The following is a 21253-nucleotide window of genomic DNA, read 5'->3' on the forward strand; positions in this document are numbered from 1 at the left end:
GGAAAAAAAAATTGAAATCAGTGAACAATGTAATGTTCTAGTCCAAATCCAAGTTCACTCTTAGACCTGAACTATCACAGGCTGAGTTTAACTCCTGATGAGTAAATTCAACTTTGTGTGTAAAATAGGTGGCGGGCCCTTTTAATTAAGGCCCAAATACTTCTTCCACAACTGTATGCAAGTCATATAATGAAAAATCGTTTTCAAAATGTTTGGTGTTCTTAGCTCGAGAGCCTGAATTTAAAAGACACATCCAGGTGTTTGTCTTATAATCACTTTGTCTTTGTCTCTGACTCTTTGCAGACCACCAGCTTTGACCACCTGTATAGGTCGTTCTCTGACTAGTGTTGCTTCTGCAGAGGAGCAGTACGAGAGGAAGAAACTCTGCTTTGGCTGTGTGATGCAGTGTGATATAGGCCGGGTGCCCTGTGGACTGTTTTGACACACGGTCCCTGAACACAACATGTGAACTCTCAGCACTGACTGACACCACCATACATGACAATAATAACAGTGATGGTGTTGTTAGTTTATTCAAAACAGAAAGGAAACCGCTGTGTTTGTTGCCGTGGTGATAAGTCCTAGCAGTGGTTGGTGGTGTGACATGACTGGAGACAGACAGGGGATTCACCCGACTCAGATGTAAAACAAGAGCTTTAACACTGTGGCTTTGGGGATGTATGCACCCAGTCCTCAGCTTCCAATTAAGCCAGTGTTGTGTAAGAACCAGTGGGTCAGACTAACAGCGTCTGATCCAGCACAGAGGTGATGAAGGCCAGCCAGGACCCACTGCAGGTCCTCCTTTTGGTTTCCTGAATAAAGAGCTACCTTTCTAGAAAAATGAATCTTTCATTTTCCTTTTGCAGAGGAGACTTTTATCTTGGGCCATTTGCATTTTTTTTACCAAAGCAATTTACATTTTTATAGCATAATTAATTAACAAGAAAGTAATTTACATGTTCTTGCTCTGCTCACCAGTACATTGTCTGGAGCGTATCTGATGCGGAGGGACCAGCATTTGGAAACGTGTGGGAGTATTTGTGAGCACTAGAGATGTCTGAGTGTACAGAAAGAGAGCTGAACAACTACATGATTGTTTTAAAGCAAAAAAAAAAGAAGGTTGAGCTGAATACACTGTCATAATTAAACGGAAACAAGATGACAAGGGCTTTCAGGTGCAAATTGAGGCCAAAGCATCCTTCACTTCAGCTGGCCTTCACATCAAATACACGGAGGCAGGCCTCCAGAGCAAATTACAGCATTTAAACAGCGCAGAAGAAAAATGATTCATGCAAGTGGCATTCCTATTTCCCAGCCAGAAGAGATGAAACAGAATAATTCATCATGATTTCACTTCTGGTCAATGACCTAATTCTGTCAATAGCTTATTATCTGTTCTGATGCATTATATATAAGTTGTTAGGATGGGTTTATTGGTAAAAGGTGTAATTAATTCCTAAGTCAGAGCACCCTTTAAAAAGTGGTTACCAGGCGTAGGATGCATGGAAAGTTAAGTGATAGACGAAGGGGGATGATTTATCTTTTCGATAGCCTCTTCAGGAGGATGGACAAAAAAGGAGTAAGAGCTGTAAAAAAAAAAAAAAAAAATGAAATGACCCTGAACCTTTGAGAAGCCTCTACTGTTAACCTTTTGTTCAAAAATGGATCAGAGAACGAATTTGACTTCTAAAAGCTTTCATTTTTTTGGTGCTGTTACACAGATTTTTTTTTTTTTATTTGGCAAAATGTAGGACAAAAGTAACATCAACTGTGACCCTGTAGATAAAAAAAACAACAACAAAAAAAACACCCATCACAGTCTGAGATATATGACTGTCTATACCTGGATATCTTTAGAGATAATTTCTCCAATAACAGATAAAAGAAATACAACATATTTCAAAAAGTATAAAACAAGAATGATTTGAATACTTTTTTAAAGGTTAAAAAGATGGGAAAGGTAAGAACTGGCCCCATCCGGATGAAATCAGTTTTCAACTTTGAGCCATTTTATTTTTCTCTGTGATTTGAGCCAAAGCCTGCTCACGTTGACCGTAACTCAGAGCTCTCCCTTGCCAAAAATCGGCCAGGTGTTCAACCACCAGTCCTAATATTTAAACTGCTATTAGAGCTCCACAGCACTGAGATTAACTGCAGCCGTGTCCCCGGCTGTAATTGTAATCAGGTTTGCTGTTTGTGATAAAGTGCTGGATCCAAAACACAAAGAGGGCAGGGGAGGGAGAGGGGGAGGGGGAGGGGAGGGAAAATGAGGGGAGGGGGGGGTTGATTGTGTCCTCTTTAGCATCAGATACAGCAGCAAGGTGATACACACTGTGTACAAAAACCCCAGCTGCTGCAGCACAGCAGAGGCGCATGTTTATTGATATGACTGACTTCCCCTGAGTGCACAATATGGTTGAGCAACGTACAGAAAGCCCTCAGAGCAGACAGCAGATGAACAAACAAGTGACGGGACTGTGGACTGTTGGGTTCACCTTTTCATAAAGGGAAGCTACAAACATACACAAAACACAAACAAACACATAATTCTTTTAAAACAACCAAACCAAACTCTTTATAACTCAATGAGAGAAATCGTTGCTCTTAATTCTCTATCAGACAATCTGACTTTCAGATGATAACACAAAAGGAGAAAAAAAGATTAGATACTGCTACGACTTTCTTTGTATTGACTTCTGAATGTTGATATGATCTGTTGCCTTTGACATATGGCCTAACTACTTTGCGTGTGCATTTTAAAGTTGTGTGTATGGACCGGGTAAGCTGCAAATGAATTGGCCTTCTTGGGATCAAAAAAGTTGTCTGAATCTGAAGCTGAATCTGAAAAATAAGTGACATAAGTTGACATTTGCAAAATATGACATTTTGAATTCAGCTTCACACTGCAGCTTTTTCTTCCAAACCTTAGTGGAGTGAGTTATAGGCTCTGCCATGTAATCATATTACAGAATAACGTTTAAGAACAAACATAACACTGCCTTCTCTGCTCACCTGCAATGTGTCACTACAGGTATTTTTATACAGCAACTGGTCATGTAGCGCACAAAATGGCTGATTTTATGACTGGATTAAAAAAAATAATAGATGATGAATATTTGGTTTTGGAACATTTTGTATACAAAATGTGGCCTTGAGTTACTTCAGAGGAAGCTGTAATAAAACAAAGCAGGTTCTTGATCTTTCTCTGAATGGAAGGAAATACTTTTAAATGACTTCACTTAAACTTCACACATTTTTGGCACTCACACTTTAAGTGAATTCAACTTTAAGAGAAAGAAGCATATATTTATGGAGGAACGGGCCGTGGTGGTTTATATAGATTTTGAGCAGCAATCATCTTTACTTCACCACCACAGACAAAGTGCTTTTGAGCAAGACACTGGTGCTCCAGCACGCAGAGCTGCTGCACCGTGGCCATCATTCAGGCTGAACTCAGTGAATCTATTCTGAATAAATAATGGTTCAGAGGTTAATCTTTCCTGCATGGGATGCAGATTAACTTCTTATCTTTTAGCTCAATCAGTTGTAGTCATTTGTGTGACCTTGTTGTGATGCTGTGGTCCTTTGTCACATGAAATCTTATCATGTTTCACAGCTTAGTGGCCTTTACAGACCTCATTCTTTCAATGGAAAACTAGTCTCTGGAAAGGTTATCTCTTTCCTTAAATCTCATATCTGGTCAGCACCCCCTGAGGATGCTGGATTTATATAAAAATATACATTTTTACCTGATCGTGTCACTACAGGAGAGGATCACCAAAGTTATTTCAACTCATCCAGAAGGGGCCTTGAACATTTGTAATAAAGTTAAAAATGCATCCAACACTCATATCAAGACATTTCAACCAAAGCTACAAATGTCACCTTTTAACAATCAGCATCTAAGAACCATGAATGTCTGTACCAATTGTTGAGCTCATCTATTTAGGAGATGTTAAAATATTACACAAAATAACCTGATCTTTGTCCTTCTGTGTTTCAAGCTGCTACTGAAAATGTTAGAATGACCACTAAAGGCATTAGCATTTGACCATTAATGTTGATGGCAACTAACCCAGTAGCTGTTGGTATATTTCAGTGCAGACCAAAGTGGACTGACTGATCTACAGATGTTGTCATCCCTGGCCAGGCTGATGGCTTAAAATAACATCTGTATTTCTTGGGTGATCCCCAATACCTTTTTCAGTACACTCAAACTTGACCTTTAAGCAGAAAACTAAATTAAAGGATCCATTTATTCACTGCCAGAATGATATTGCTGGTGGTGTAAAGGTTTTGAAGCAATCATCAATTTACACACAAAAAAAATGACTTCATGTTGTAGATTTTAAAGATGCTCAGAGCACAAATTCAAGGTTTCTCAGCGCACTATTACAATGAAAAATGTTAGTTTTTACTGAGCTTACAGAAAATATTTGAAAAAAAAAAAACTATTTAAAAAAAACAAAAAGCCTCTAAGAATTTATCTTTGGTGTTTGGCGAGAATGATCCCAGTGCATGGGGACAGGAAGGTGCACTGAGGGACCTTATGACCTCAATACTTCTAAAATCCTGGCTATAGCTCTGCTTATATTTCTTCCACAAAATGATGTCTCTGTGTCAAAGGAACAGACCAGGTAGTCGATGAACTGTTTTCAGCAACTGGATGTTTTCTGCAGACTACGAATACAACATCTCTCTTATTTTTGTTTGCCTTTTTCACATTCTGAAACTGGCTAAAAGAAGTAAGCTTCATATACCAATAAAGCTGATTGTTATCTTGAAAACTGTGAATTCGCTTATTTTATTATATCCAGAAAGTTTTATAGTGCTGGTCAGGATTGAGTGGAAGACGTGAGTTACACTCGGCGCTTCTGTCCCTGCGCACTGGAGGCTCTCCCCTCACCACTCCCCTGGGGTTTGGTGCTCTGCGCTCACACCTGAAGTAACGGAGCCGGAGTGAAGCTCGGAGCATTGAGCACACAGCGCTGCCCAGTCTGCTTCTCATGCACAGCTCATTTGGAGAACAAGACAGAAGGAAAATATCCAAAGGGAGGGGGGGATCGATGCGCGTATGTGGTAGGCTCTGGACGTTTCCATTTCTACGAGTCGGGCAGGGAATTGAATCTCTCTATTGGGAGCAGCTTTTTTAAAAACCACTTGCGATTGGCATTTTCATTCATTGCACATCTTGTCCGTCGCCTGCGGATCGTCACAGCACCATGCGAGCAGGAGAGACGCGCCCTGTGCCATGTTGAACAACTCTCCGACTCTCCTGCTGGCTGTGACCGCGGTGGCCACACTTCTCCTGCGATGCCAAGGCTGGAGCGACGAAGACCTCCTCCTGCCGCCCATCAACTCCTCCAACAGGTTCATGGCCAACCTGGAGGTGGACGTGCGCTTCTCCAAGAGGTCTGTGGACGAGAGCGAAGCCCTGCAGAATCTGTCCCAGTGCAACGTGAGCGTCCACAGACTCCTGCCGACCTCGCTGGTGGCTCACTGGGACAGCAGCTTTGGCTTCCAGTGTGATGTGCTCATCTACACCACCAACAACCACGGCAGGGCTTTTTTCTCGGCGTCTTTCAACAGGGCGATCTCCCCTGTGGTCATCGAGCACCTGGGGGTCACCGGGGGTCAGCAGGAGTTGCGTCTTTGCGTGGGCTGCGGGATGTCCCGCTACCGCAGGTTTGGTCAGGGCAGGTCGAAGGGCCAGCAGAGCGGAGATCAGGTCACTTTCTGCTGCGTGGATTTCAGCCTCGACGAGCTGAAAGGGGACAAAAGTTGGAGGCTGAACAGAAAGCCCATCGAGTCGACACTTGTGGCTTGTTTCATGACTTTGGTCATCATCGTGTGGAGTGTTGCTGCTCTCATATGGCCAGTTCCGATCATTGCAGGATTTCTGCCTAATGGGATGGAGCAGAGGAGACCGAGATAATTGCAACAATCTTCATCATAAATATAGCCTGTGCTGCCTATACTATAATTGTAGCCATTCAACTGTTGACATGAATGAAAGATTGCGGAGTTTTGGAGAACTTTTTGATCAAATGCTTTAGATTTGGGTGTTCTTTTAACCCTTAGACCTCCTCCTCATGAGGACAACCAAGGTAAAGTATGAAGGATTATTATACTAGCGAATAGAAATCTATACTGGGACCAACACCAATGTGTTTTGTATACCCTTGTAGGCCTTTCCTATAGATTATGTCAGCGTAAACTGTGCAAACCTTTCTCTTTAAACAGTGTTTGTATAGTTTTTAATCTTTCTAGAGAGTTTTTTGCCTTATTATCATACACGTGTAGGACTTTTGCACTGAAAACTGAACTTTAAAGTGTGCCGTCACATACAGTATATATAACCTCTAGTCATGCTCTCTAATTGTCACAGTTTTTTTCCAATAACTTCTGAAAAATAGATGTTGTTTATGATTGACACACAGAGAGGGTTTCAATACTTATATTGGTAGATTTCTTAAGTCAAGTTCCATATACGTGTTTATTTGTATTCATGTTCCAACAGTTTAAATGAAAATAAACTCAATCAGATTTTCTCTGACCTGTTCTCTGTAGCTTAAATCAGTGTACTTATAAGTACTGCAAGCCCACAATGTTAAATGTCTGAAGTCTGTGGACATTGATTTCGGCATAATGAGCTGTTACTGCTGCTCTAGATCCATCACTGTTTATGCTCACTGTGCAGGTAAATTATGAACATAACTAAATACAGTAACGTGTCTGACAGTGCTGCCCAAATATTCCTAGCCAAGTAATCTAATACAACTTTGATAATGCCACAATTTCCCTTATTCAGACTCATTTGTATGAAGCGAATGCATGAAGTTATTATCAGTAAAATGTACTCTCCTCTGTCAGAGTGTTAATATTGACACATAATGAGCAGAGGGGCCCTGAGTACTTCATGTACTGTTGGATAATTTAACAGTTTAACAACAGAAATTCATTGTATTGCAAATTGTGAAAAAATGAGTATCAGTAAACATGAGTGAGGGCATCTCTCCCTCCTCTCCTCGTCATGGCCTGTGTAAAGTCATGTTTTACAGTTACTCCTGGTCACACACACGGCTCACTTTGCCCCCAAAACGGATATAAGTTTTATCTCATTACAACTTGCCCTTATTTAAGCACTGGGTCATAGTAGTGTGAATGAGAAACTGTGGGTCTCTCTGCTGTCTGCATGCTGTGGCCTGCCCAGGCAAGAGGAAGCTTATCAGCCCGATCCATCACCAGAACTGCTTGTGTCCTGCACAGCTGTGATGCTGAAAAACTCTGCCTGAAAAACTTGACCCACATTCATACAATAAAATATGTCTATATTTATGTATTATATATTTGCCAAAAAGAATCAGGAAAGAAGTTTATGTGTAGACTTTTCGTAGCTAAATCCATTCATTTATTAACTGGGAAAACATCTCAGATATGAAAGAAGAAAAACATTTCGGTAATATTTCCATCCCGGAAATCTATTAGCTGTGAGTGGTCATGTTTGTATGACGTATGGCAGCCTATCTAAAAACCCTATATATTTCGGTTTGACATTTAAAACTTAAGTAAATTCATTATATTTTTAATTGTGAACATTATTCACGGATTCAACTCTTTTTTTATTTTATTTTTATTTTTTATTTTTTTTTAGCTGTACCTGTTTTGTTTTTTTTAATTATTATTATTTTTGAATTCACGGATGTCATGAGGCATTAATGAACTCGGTACCTGCCAAGATGGCCGTCCTAGCCACGCCTTTGCGTTACCTGCTGTGAACACTCCCTCGTACCACAGTAGGAAGTGGAGCAATTGTTTCTCAACAGCTTCGAGCCGAGCTTCACGTAAACGAGAGGAAAATGTGGCGCATGCAGGTCACATCTCTGAACGTGTGGCAGTGACATATGCGCTGATGTCCGCGGATTTCCCTCAGGATCAAAGTCACAGAGCGACACCGAGCATGTCCTTATCAACAGCCTCTCTACACATTTTACTTCTTACATTCATTGTCTCCGCCGTGTCAGGTAAGTTAAAGTTTACTTATTAACCAGTAGGACAGATTTACTGTGAGGTGGTGAGTCTGCTGTTGACACTAGATTGTTCTTTAAAATAAAAGTACAATTACAAGAAACAAACTGGAGGTCTGATTAAACTTTTTTTTATTATTATTATTTTTTTTTTTACTTTTAAGCTGTTATGCTGTTTACTACTTCTATGACCAATTGTTGAGATCTGAATGACTTTAACGAGTCTGAGTAAATAAAGTTGTAAAGCAAGGACAGTAGGGGTTCCTGTTGTTGGATATGACTCAAGTGAGGGTTTTCTGTTGCTGGTTCAGCAACATCCTTCTCAGAGTTTATCTGATGTGTGTCAGATGATATGTTTGTTACCTTCAGAAATATCTACAGACACTGTATATGATTAGAGAGAGACACACAGTACATGGTAAAGCAGGATATGTGAGAGAGCCGATATGATCTGAGCAGCACTTTAGGCTCTGTTTGCTCATACAGGCCTGCTTAGTCATAGAAGGAGTGAAGCCAAGCTGACGGCCTCATCTTTCAACACAGTTTAGTCACGTTTACTCTGGGAGCAGAGAATAAAAGCACAGACGTAGCGAGACTTATCTGTACACTGATTAAGTCTCGTCCAAGCGGCGAATTAATTGTGATGTTTCCTAATATCCGTCAGGACTGGACATGTTTATCATCGTCAAATTATCGCTCTCTTTTTCCAGGAGTCCAGAAGATGACTGTTACTCCTGACCGCGGTACCACCTTCAACATCAGCAATAGTCAGATCGAAGGTTGCAAAGTGTGCACGGGATCAGGACGCTCACGACGATGTAGTACTTCTCTGTTTTTAAATAACAACACTCCTGTGTCACTGGAGTTTGAATGCTCCAGACCTCAAGATGTATTCAGCGTGCAAATTGTGCGAAATATAGGTAAGAGTAAAAGGTAACATTTGAATAGTTATCTTGTAAATAAGTCTGAATATGTTGTTGATCTAATACAGTATGGGTGGATTTATTTGTTGTCATAATAAGAAAAAAACAAAATCGCTCTTATCCCCCAGAATGCACCACAAAGTTGTGCAGCGGCCACATCGTCCAGGCCGACTCCGGCTCGCTGCCTTTGGTGGATTTTAACCGCAGGTTCATCTGGGATCTGCAGGCCTCCGGGCCAAAAGCGTTCAAAATAGACTTCACCAAGGCTGGTCTGAGACAGATCAATCCTTCGGAGAGATGTCCAGACAGACACACCTACGCCCTCCAGGCCTTCCAGACTACAGGGACCGTGGACATTGGAAAATACTGCAGGACGGGTACTATCAGCAGCGCTCAGATACTCAATCAGGGCAGCTTTTCTCTGGATGTTCCAACAGGGCAGAAGCTGCAGGATGCCCAATTTGATATGTCTGCGGGGGAAGAAATCAAGTGTAAGTTAGTTTCATTTGTCATGTCTCAACAACTACCCTCTTCCACATCTTTTAAAGTCACAATCTCTCTTACCTCCGTCTCTTCTAGCCCTTGCCAAAATTTCGCTGACATTATCAAAAGGGACCTCATCCTCAGAGTTGCTTTCTCCGAACTACCCGGACAGTTTTCCCGACGACGATGTGATGGAGTGGTACTTTCAGGTCCCAGACAAACACAGGACGGCAGTTCAGTTTCTAAACCTCACACAGCCGCGCTGTTTGAAGAAGGAGACCGCGGTGGAGGTCCACAGCAGAGGGAGGGCGGCGCTGGTCCTGAGCCTGATGGACACCCATATGTATCAGAATGAAGGCAACTTCTCGCTGACGCTGAGGAACTGCGAGATGGACAGAAGACGCGCCAGTTCTCCTGGACTCTCCCTAAACCTCAAGGTGTCTGCTTTAAACCAAAGTTACCCAGGTTTGTAACTTTGTCTGCACTTTATTATGCATTTTGGGTTTGGTTGCATTGCCACTCTTGCTCTGTCCTCCGAGATGGTTGGTTTCCTTTAAAGTGTTTGAAATATTTATTTATAATATTTATATAAGACGGTCAGCTTGATCCAGAGACACACTTTGATTTTAGGGGTGTTCTGGATCTTGACAAATGTTTTTATTCATACTATACCTGTGAAACTAAATGAGATTTCTAAGGCTGGTTTAAGGCTTCAAAATTAAGCAATGGGAATATAAAACTGGTGTAATCAATATTTTTACATATACATGGGTCCGTTTGTTACTAATGTAAGAGGTGTTGCTTGTAGTGATGACCACAGAGGTCTGTCTCCTGACTCTTCCTCAGTACAATGTTTTTTAACATCTTTTCTCTAAAAGGCTCCAAAATGTCCACTGTCCAACTATTTTCTACTTGACTCTACTTGTTTTGATTCCTGGTACTTTTCTGGATTACATTTTTTTTTATACCGCAAATGGTTCTACATTAGCGTAGCTGCTCTGGATACAAAACCAGAACAACCATCTCCACTGTCTCTTTATCATGTTCATCACAGGAGAAGCTGCACGATCTGAAACATTCGTGTTTATTTGTAATATTTATACACACCATCAATGGCGTGTGAAACCACAGGGATGTCCTCTTCAATGTGAAGCGCACACCTGCTGAATCCTTTTGTTGGCAACCAAACGGAGGACGTCTTTACCTCTTGAATTGACCACGGCGGGGTTTTGCAGGTTGCCATTAATCAAGTAATCCGGTAGGTAACAAAAATTGCAGCCGATGCAGAAGCTTGGCTAGTGGGTTTGTGCAGGAGGTCCTGTGTCGTGCTTTTGTGACGTGGTGGTGTCAAGACTACTGACGTTCTCTCTGACCAATAAATTATGTTGATACCCCCAAAAAAAAGTACCCAGGCCCTGGTATTATCCATAACTTAACCAAAAAAGCCGAGTTGAGTCGAGCTGGTGACCAAACGGTAAATCACCAGTCTGACCAAGTCAGATATTTCTTTCATGAATGGTGGAGACCAAAACGGAGCCAAAAGGAGAGTAAATATTGGAATTAATCAGACAGCCAGAAACACAACTTTGAATAACTGCAGATGTTGCTTCCTGTTTGCTTGATGTCTTTAAGCAGTTGTGCCCTCTCAACATGATCATTTGGCAATATAATGGTGTTTCTTCTGCCTCAAATTTGTCAAAAAATTCTAATACTACCACATCAGATAAGTGATTAGGATGTAATCACTAACAACTGAACTGTTTAGTCTGTAAAAAAAAAAAAATCACAAGTTAATTGTGTCCAGTGTTTTTCCTAAAACTCCTTACCTAGTCTGATCAGTGACAAACATTTAGATCATAACAATATAAATAAAGAACATAAGAGTATTAAAGCTGCAAATGTTTTCTATATGATGGTTTTGCTGTTTGAGAACAAGTGCAGCAGATGAGAGATGTCTCCTCCACATGTTGCAGCTTGCATGTGTATAAATAGTCGATTTTTCCATTTTCTTAACAGTTAGATCCTGGACCCAGTTTCATTAGCTGGGGGTGTCCTGTTTTTTGACTGTACTGATGACGACCTCGTAGCTCGTATCTGAGCTCTCAGGGGAGCTCTCAGTTTGCCTAATCTCTGAGTCATGGATGACAGCAGTGGCACATTACCAGGAAACACCTCCTCCAGTGATCAGTCAAATGATATGCCCACACATTCGCATGTGTGTGTGTGCTCGTGTTCGAGATAGAAAGAGAATAAAAGCTTGTGTTTTATTTGTGCTGTTTTCTCTCTAGTGTTGTGTAAAGTGGATCTCAGAGGACTGGAGGGCCTCGCGCTCCACATCAATAAGCTGAGACCGGCTTCTGACTGCGAGATGAAAATGAACTCGGAGATGAAGGAGAAGATCACGGTCACGTCAAAAAGTGACCTGTCTTTCCAAGACTGCCTTCCTGAAGATGTACAAGTCACAGCAACAAGAGTTATAGGTAAATACAGATTTGAGTGTTTAGCCGAGTCCCTGGAAAAATAAGCCCTGAACAGTTTTTATAACTATCACATTGATATTTATAAACTTTACCATGTAGATTTCTGTCAATAAAGCCTTATTAGTCACGATAAATGATTATTTCAATGGTCCCCACCATTTACAGAGAGGATTTGAAGGCTGTAATTATTTAACAGCGGACTCTTCAGCTGTTATTTAAGCCAACGGTTTACATCTGAGACCACAGCCATGTTCTAAATGACTTTCCTTCGTACACTGACTTACAGTAATCTTACATGTTAGTACACAGACTTTGTGTAGTAGTGCAATTTCGCCAGGGTCGTGTCTCAAAATCACACACTGCTTGAATACATTACCTGCAGACATATCTGCTGGCTTTAATTATTTTACCCAGAAATGAACAGGTTTTCGTGTCCTCAGTTCAACACACACAATAAACCCACTGATGGCTTCTGTCCAGCAGCAGTATGTTGGTACTCAGTGGCTGCAGCTTCCTCAGACGCCTTCATTTAAAAAAAATACTTTAGCTCAGTGGTCCCTCCTTTTCTGATTCGTAGCCAAGATGATTATCTGCTACCTTGATTTTGGAAAACGTCCATCGTTCCATACTCAATTTGTGAATTGTTGTAAGTGCATCAGCCGAGCAGTCGTAGTGCACTTCATGTTTCCATACTTGACTGTGTGAACGCACTTATGCAATCAAAATATTGAATGGCGGTACGCAAGTACACAATTGGAACCCAGCTCGTCTAAAGTGGAAGTTGAACTGTTAACAACAAAGTCTTATTATTCAGAGGAAGAAAGACTTGTGCATACCCATGTACGACTTGGTAACTCTTTAACACACCAATATAGTTTTTATAAGCAGTGTATAAACACCTAAGGAATTGTTTGCAATACATTTTAATGTAGCATAACGTAACAGCAGTTTAACCGTTTATTAATATACAGTATTTCATGAACTTATTTTATGAATGTATACTTTATAATATTTATGCTGCGTTTTCCTTTATCGGTCATTATCAGTTTAAACCAGTCTAAAAATGTGGGTGCCCGCAGAAATCTAATATTGCATATGCTTACATCTACAATATAGTGTGCTATAAACTATTTGTCAAATGTTTATCTGCTACCTACAACTGAAAGGAAGAAAAGGTTTCTTTTTGTAATTTTGGTGAGGTGACCCTTTTACTTACCGTCATTTGTTAATCCTGTTTCATATCAGGGTGTAGTCAACTCGAAGACTGCCGGAAGACTCCGGTCCTGCTGTCGGTGCCTCGGCTGCCGGCGTGCCTCCCCGCCCCTCTGAGCAGTGTGACCTGGACTCTTCGTCCTGCTCCGCACGGCACCGTAAAGCTGACCTCTCCCACCGGGCCCCTCAGACAGTCCCTACCTGGACAGCCGTGCAATGACAGCATCAAAGTGGCTGAAGAAGATGGAACGACTATTGGACACTTCTGCCCTCGGGGGCCCATCCAGAACATCCAAATCCACGCCAACGTGTCCGTCACGTGGTGGTCCAGCATGGGGGCTAAAGCACTGAGGACGAATTTCAAGCATGTGCTGAACGCCAGTTTTGAAAGGGAGATATCAGGTAACACGCAGCTTCAACTGAGTGAAAAAAAATATATATATTTTTTTAAAGTACATAGTTTTCCAGTTATATTTATTATTCCTGTCTTTCTTACCAATATTCAGAAAGATACATATTCACTGTATCGCCGTCGAGAAACTCCTCTATCCTCGTGGCTACTCCCGGTTGGCCAGTAGGAATGAAGTCCTACTCCACGGTCTCCTGGATTGTCTCGTTGCCCCCAAAGATGGAAGCGCAGCTGATGTTTATCAACCTCAGTCAGCCCAAGTGCAGCAAACGCCACACCAACATCAGGGTGCAGACAGTCGGCAGCCTTGAGGAGGAATACAGCCGCAGGGAGGACGAGGAGGCCGAGAGTGTCACCGTCTCCGAGAACTTCTACCTCAACATGTCCAACTGTATGCCCGAGAGAGGAGACTTCCACGTCATCACCAAGATCACCCTGCAGAAAACTAAGAGTAAGATTTGGAGTTGTTGTTTTTAAAAAAAAAAAAATTTACATCATCTTTGAGGCAGGGGTGTAGAGGTACTTTTTCGAGCCCTGCTAGTGGCGAGGTTTTATAGATAACAGTTGGTCAAGGCTGAATCAACTACTGGATGAATTTCCAAGAAGTTTCATTTATGAGGATGAATTGAATATTTATCCTCTGAAATTTCATCTCGCGGCATCATCATATCTAAATTTCAGTTATGCCGATACTTCGGTTGATTACCGAATAATAGCAAAACTAACATTTATACTTGATGAGGCAAGATGGGGAACTTATCATTATAAGTAGGGGTGTGCCATATCGTATTGTTCATACTATTGGTGTGATTTTTAATATGGAAAAAAAAATTAAATAATTCTATGACAATGGCAATACTCTCACTTGATGTAATGACATCAAACAGTTACGCAGCACAACAATATGACTTCCATACATGCATAACGTATGCATTCTGCACAACAGCAGTGTTAGTTTCCAAACGGGGAGCGACTTCAGTAGTGCGGAAGTTGTTTCAGAAGGTCAGATGTGAAACAAACCAAAGTAACATGTTAGTGTCGCAGTGACACAAGGGAGAGGCTCCAAAAAAAGACCCAGGAGGCCGAGGTTGAAGCAAATTCTAAGCTCCTGTAGTTTCGCAAGTTTCAGGCAAACAACATATACAGGACAAAGAGAAGAGACAAAGACACAGGAAGTGTCAAAAGTCACACATGAGGGGGAGTAATAAGACGGAGAGCAATAAACTCGCCAGGAGGAACAAAGACACGCGACAATCAGGCAGCTGGAAAGAGGAGAGACAGGACTATATACATGTAGTGGCTGATTGGCTAATGAGACACAGGTGGGAATGAAAACTGGCAGGAAAAAGACACAAAGGCAGGAAGTAAATATACTACAATATCATGGGGTGAGTGATTACAAAATAAAACAAGAACTAAAACAACTAAAAAGGAAGAACCATTACAGTTTGTTTTTACTGAATATTTGAAGGCAAAATTGTTATTTCATGCTGATGCATGAAACTATTACCCTTATTTTTTGCAAATTAAATTAATAATAAAATATTTTTTTGATTTCTTTTTTTTTTCTCATAGCATCAAGAATATTATTTGTATCATTTTCTCCAAAAATACCATGAAATATCATCATGATAGTATTTTAGACTCCTAGTTTTAAACATGTTAGGATGTTGGCCATTGAGCTCAACACGTCATTGTGCCAAAGAAAAGTCTCACACAGATCATCTCGCACGGCTGTAGGCTTTTTGTAGATAAAATACTGCACATCACCTTGTTTGACAAGAAAGTCAGATTATGAACAGCATCTATCTAGTTCATTGCAACGCATTGCTCAGCTTTTGGATTTAGTCAAGCCGGCAGCATTAAGGAGGTCCGTCTCTGTGTCACTTGGTCTGTCGGAAGTCTGAGTGTTATCCAAAGGGAACCGGACACTCTTGAAATTCTTGAAGAGTGAGGTCCCCCTGGTGTGTGGGGGGTTGTTAACACCTTGAGAGCCGTTGAGGTCACATGTGAGACCCACCCGATCATTTTGTGAGTCGTGTAGAGGCACAATAGTCCTGGTGTGAATTTGAGTTGTTATGGGCCTGGTGTAAATGGGTGTGGAGCTTTTGGGGAAGAGATCTGAGGACTGCATTGTAAACAAAGTGGTGTGAAGGAGGAGTGAAAGAAGCCATCAACATCAAACTCTAAACAGAGATGGTGGGCTACGACATCACTAATCAGCCACTTACAATTCAGTCTTGAGATGCCTCCCCAGAACTGTACCTACTTACCGAGAGCCTCACTGGCCTGCTAGCGAGGCTGTTTTTTTAAAAAAATTTTGGCTTACACTTTAAAGATGTGTTGAACAATTGTGACATAAACCCAAATATTCTTCAATAAACTATCGACTTTTTCCCTTTCTTGTGAATTATAATCTGTAATCCATTTTTATTCATCTCTGCGTTTCAGGTATTATGAAATTATCCATTAAACAACTGTATGACAGAATGTATTAATGAAAGGTGGTATTTGTTGTTGTTTTCTCCTTTAGACCTTCTTCTGACCATCATCCTGAGTGTGGTGGCTGTTCTGCTGCTCATTTTTGTCGTTGTTCTTGTGGCGGTGTGTGTGTTGGCGAGGTGAGTGACTCTGCCTCAAATTTTATTATCTGTTCTTTTCAAGAAGGTATTTTTGTCTTTTCAAAATTGGAACAACTTTTTCTCCTCTTCATTTTAAATTGTCGCGGTGTTTAAGAGATTGGCTGATGGTTGTAAGAGAAGCTATTTGAAACTCTTAAACTCCCATCTTTCCTACCAAACAGGAAGAAGAAGAAGAAGCTTAATCATCAAGTGTCCATCTACAATCCAAACGGCACCAGCTTCCTGCCAGGACAAAACGGTTTCCCAAAAACACAGGAAGACAATGAGTCCCACATATACGCCTCCATTGAGGACACGCTGGTCTACACACACCTGCTCAAAAAGGGTACAGAGATCGGCATCTACAAAGAGTTTGAAACCTTCACAGGACAAACAGACTCACAAAAGCCACTGTTTTCTGAGGACACGGGTGCTGGCAACATGGAGGGCGGGGTTCGTCTGCCTCTTCGGATCTCATGTCCACAAGTTCCTGCGCTTCCCAACAGGCCCCTGAAACACATCCAACCCATGGTGGACAATGAGATTTACCAGCCCGAGGGCCAAAGTGAGGAGGGTCATTCTCCGGATCTGGGGCTGCGGCTGGAGCCGGAGGGAGGAAACTGAGCAGGAGATTGGTTTTAGCTTTCTGATTTTCACTTGACCTACTTGAACTTTGTGATATTCATTCCCTGGCGTCTGTGTGATTGCCTGCTGTTCAGCCTCTCAAGAAGCTTTTTTTTTTTTTTTCTTTCTTCCCCCTCTTAAGTGGAGCTTTTGAACCAAAGTGAGGCACAAATAACCTTGTTCAAACCCGCCTGCAGCTGTTACCGTGTTTTGTCTTCGATGAATTCACTTTTGTTTTGAAAGCTGAAACTTGTGTAAATGAATCATCTCCATTTACACAAGTTTCAGCCTCCATAAAGACATTTTCTGTTCTTATTTGAGATGTTTTGACATGTACTTTTTTTACTCGTAATTAATTTTAGTGTCGGAGCTACTGTGTGCCGTTTACAGGATTAGTTTTTCATCTTTTTCATTGTACGAGTACAAAACAGAGGACACTGCAATATGTGGGGCAAAACACTTCAGTTCTTTAGTATCATCAGAACACGATGGCTTGTATTGTAGTGGATTGCACCAGCAGTATTGGAGTACTGTCTTTCTTTTGTTTGTCACTGCTTTTGCACACGCTGTTATAGCTATAGAGTCAGTACACCATAAATTTGCCTTGCATAGAGGTTAATGCACTCCTGATAACGCTGCTTAGAAGTTGATGAGTTCTTTTCAGTCAGTTTCAAATTGACACAAACTTAGGAATGTAAACACTGATCTGTTACAAGCCAAGACTTTTTTTTACTTTTTTTTTTTGTGTATCATGATCAGTGAGGATAACTAGTGTGAAAACATATTTTGCTATTTGCTGTAAAATTACAGATTGATTTTCTGGATTACAATGACATACAACAAAAATCTTTGTACACACCTAATTTCAGTCTGTGAGCAAAGTTACATCTTTAAATAAAAAAAATTTAAAAAAAGCTTTTATCTTTTTTAGAAGAGGGACTGTATGCTCTGATTTAATTTGATTTTAAGTGTGGTGTGTGTTCTTTACATTTTTAAATGTGTTGTGCATCGTAATTCTGTGAGGAGCTCAAACAAACTGATCTAAAAGGTCAGGATATAAACCAGGTCTTCCCCAGGCTTTATAAAAATGTATTAGATTGTACAATATCTGTGAAATCCGTGTGGCGTCCTGTAGTTCAGAAAATGAGTAGCAGAGGGAGACAACGTTCAAAACTGCTACGAACCTATACTCACCTCTGAGGAAATACAGCGTCCTTTTACTCACTGTTACCGAGGTCCGTTTGATTTAGAGCTGTGAATTATGTCCACAGCTGCTTTACAATTTGCGTCACACAGCGAGTGTTAACAGGACTGAGACAAGGACATGCTCACTAAAAGGCCCACGGAGACATCCAAACATGTTTAACCGACGTAGCCTTCTTGTGGGCGACTTACTAATATTTACCAATGTCGACATGGAAACATGATTTTTGTGATGATGAAATTGTGGATGTGGGTGGAGACTGTAATCACCAAGTGGGGAGTTTTGTGCACAGATGGTTTTAGAGAGGAAACGCAACAGGGAAGTCTTTGAATATGTTGTAAACATACCTATTTGCAGGTATTTAAACCATGCACACATCCTCCTCTCTAAACTATTTGTTTATGTACCATATATACTCCTGCAGTGTGGAAAAAAAAAATGTCATGCTCGTAGTCTTTAGGTTGGATTTAAAACAGGGTTGGATTACCAACTTTGGCAAAGTGAGCAAAACTGTCCGGTGGCCCCAGGTCCTTGAGGGCCCCAGGGGTCTGTTGTTGTTTTGATGATTTAATTAAGTGCACAAAAAGATGAATAATCTTGCTAATTTTGTGTTTCTGTCTCTTAGAGGGGCCTTGTGTTCACATGGTACATGTAGCTAAATGGAGGTCAAATTGCCACCTCAGGGGCCAATGGGAATATTTTCCCACTGAGGGTCCTTCTGTCAGATTAATGTAGTCATTAATTAAGCTAATTAACAATTTCATGCTTTTAAAACGCGTGATTTCTTTGGTTTGACTGAATAAAACACTATGCAGTGTCTTTGAGTCTTATTTTGAAAGGGGACCTTTGGTTTCCTGTAATCTTTTAACCCTACCGGCTCCTTGAAATTACTGGGAAAAAGATAGCCACCATAAACCAAGACAGTTGGTTCAGTTTTTACTTTTATTTTTTAACAGCCAGGATCTTAAGAGGTTTTTTTTTCCTGTTGTGAGGAACTAAAGATTCCCCAGTTATATCTGCAGATATCGGAGAGAAGGAGGTGGTTATATGAGAAGACACATGTTTATTAACATCATACTATGTTATAAAATGTAAGCAGCATAACTGGACATTTAAAGTAGAAATACAGAAGGTGCCACAAAAAAAAGACACTCATGACCGTTCTTCAGTCAGAAAAAGGTTGTGTTGCATTGAGAAGTGAATAATATAAAAACACATATAACAAAGACAAGCCATCCAGTGTTTACCTCGATGATTATCTGAAATGCTGTTGGAGAAATGGGCTTATTGAATGTGTAAAATATCATGATCCAGTGAGTTTAGCTTATACAGTGACTGTTCCAGACTTCTGTGTGAAATCTCTGTTCTGGACTGACATCTGGAAGGCTTGGTCAGGAAAATGTGAGCCGAAGAAAGATGCAGCACATTATTTTTTTTTCAAAGTATGAACGTACCTGAAAGCTTTTTTTTTTTTCATTTGTTTCAGCAAGCGGCACTTAAATTGTTCATACAAGTTGTTTATCGGCACAGGATCATGTTTGTCAGAGATTTAAAACACAGGAGCTCTCAGACGATGTTGAACTCGCACACGGAGGCCTTCTCGGCTTTGCAGCTCTCATCAAACCACCTCCCGTTGGCGGTGGTGGAGAGGATGGCGCAGTTCTGGCTGCGCCCGCCGTCTGGCTGCAGGGTGATCTCTTTCTCCCAGTTCTTGAAGCGCACGCTGGAGCCTGACTGGTCCACCCAGTGCTCATCGGTGACTATGTCGTTGATGCCCAGCCAGATGTGCTCCTCGGGGCCGATGCTCTGGCGCACGTAGCTGTGGAGCTGGTCGTTCTCGTCTCCTGTCAGAGGGGTGCTCAGGCTGCCTCCTTTGGCGATGCAGTCATTGCTGGCTGCGTGGAAGCTCTTCTTCACTGGGTCGGCCAGGAAACACTTGCCGATGATCTTTGTGCCTCTCAGACAAACTGCGGGGCAAAACCAATAGAAAGTGGCTCGGATGTCTTTGTTGTCTATTTTGTTCAAATATTAGCCTACAGTGGATAACGCAGCTGTGGTACAACATTAATTCTATTGCGATCCATAAACAGAGAAACATTTTTTTTTTTTAAGTATTTGTTGAACATATTCCTCCTGGAAAAATACCTGTCTGTAAAGCCTGTTGCTCTTTCAACAAGTTCAGCTCCTGAGCGATGTCATTAATCTGTTTCTTCAGCTCCTCAATCGCAGCATTGTTTGCGGACTCTGTTCAAAATGAACAAAAAAAACAAAACATCAAAATTTGTTCAGTTAGCATTACCGATGTCTCACTCAAAGAGCAATTGAGGACACCGTTTTCATTTCAAAATGTCAAGTTAATATTGAGTCTTGCCTTTCTTGCCATTTCTTCTCTTGGGGGAGGCGGTCTGCTGGAGGGAGCAGTGTGCCAGCAGGAGAAGACAAAACACCACCCAAACCCCTCTGACATCCATTATACCTGGAAAAAAACAACAACAACAAAAAACACGCTGAAAATCCACCGTAAAGGAACTGTTTTGGTGCAGCACCACAAAAAGCTCCTCACAGCTCTGAGCGCTGGCCAGACACTGTCTGTTGTTTTACACACACGGAGTGGAGGCACTCAGTCGAATGAGGAAATCTTATTTAAGAGAGAACAAATGCTTTACAGATGTCTGACAGCCGTTTGTGTTGCTTTTAAAGCGCTGAGGAGACATGGATGAGGAGCAGGCAGGCGTATGTGGTGTTTAACAGTGTTTATGTTTGTAGGTTACCAGTGAATTACAGGAGGGCCTTATCTGTCTGAGTGTGCGTGGACTCCTTTATTACACAACCAGAATTATACTTATTTACATTTTTTTTAATGAAGATATTTTGTTAAATCTCTGCATCAGTTTTAGTCAGGGGTTATGATATTTTTTTTCCAAGTTCTTTATCGTCCTTGGTTGCTTATTGAACTGTGGATTTAATCTTTTGTTTTCCTGTCAAAGGGCTTGTTGTGTTTTTCCTCAGAGTTTTTACAATCCAGAAGTTGGATGTTTTGGGGTTTCTCCCAGAGTCCACATCTGGATCTCCTCAGTGATTTGGAGGAGGTGCAGATGAGGCGTGGCCGAGACTTATATAATGAAGAAATACTATTGTAAAATTAATTACAATTTTTCTCTTAACAGATTTTCAGTGACCTCATCCAGCAATGACAACATTGATTGTTCGAATCTGTAAATATTCAGTGATCCTACACTTCGCTCTCTGAATACACACCCCTCACAGCCA

General features: G+C 41.2%; 3 protein-coding genes across 3 annotated transcripts; 2 read left to right on the top strand and 1 right to left on the bottom strand.

Moving 5' to 3' along the window:
• Positions 1–4941: 4941 nt before the first annotated feature.
• LOC138617906 (transmembrane protein 158) lies at positions 4942–6556 on the top strand. Its single transcript, XM_069693259.1, has one exon. It carries the CDS (start codon positions 5252–5254, stop codon positions 5933–5935), a length of 684 nt encoding a protein of 227 aa, XP_069549360.1. The 5' UTR covers positions 4942–5251; the 3' UTR covers positions 5936–6556.
• A 162-nt stretch (positions 6557–6718) lies between these two features.
• cdcp1a (CUB domain containing protein 1a) lies at positions 6719–18800 on the top strand. The gene is made up of 9 exons (XM_069693258.1): positions 6719–8024; positions 8738–8947; positions 9079–9441; positions 9530–9898; positions 11722–11913; positions 13159–13527; positions 13632–13985; positions 16068–16155; positions 16338–18800. Exons 1-9 carry the CDS (start codon positions 7913–7915, stop codon positions 16777–16779), a joined length of 2499 nt encoding a protein of 832 aa, XP_069549359.1. The 5' UTR covers positions 6719–7912; the 3' UTR covers positions 16780–18800.
• Positions 18801–18911: 111 nt separating this feature from the next.
• Positions 18912–20699, bottom strand: clec3ba (C-type lectin domain family 3, member Ba). The gene is made up of 3 exons (XM_069693260.1): positions 20355–20699; positions 20129–20227; positions 18912–19950 (listed from the first exon to the last, which is right to left on the bottom strand). Exons 1-3 carry the CDS (start codon positions 20452–20454, stop codon positions 19550–19552), a joined length of 600 nt encoding a protein of 199 aa, XP_069549361.1. The 5' UTR covers positions 20455–20699; the 3' UTR covers positions 18912–19549.
• Between the last annotated feature and the right edge of the window lie 554 nt (positions 20700–21253).

The sequence above is a fragment of the Brachyistius frenatus genome, unplaced genomic scaffold (assembly GCF_029030835.1).
Source record: "Brachyistius frenatus isolate BFR_SWC_R1_liver_20210118 unplaced genomic scaffold, ASM2903083v1 Contig_14, whole genome shotgun sequence".
NCBI lineage: Eukaryota > Metazoa > Chordata > Actinopteri > Embiotocidae > Brachyistius > Brachyistius frenatus.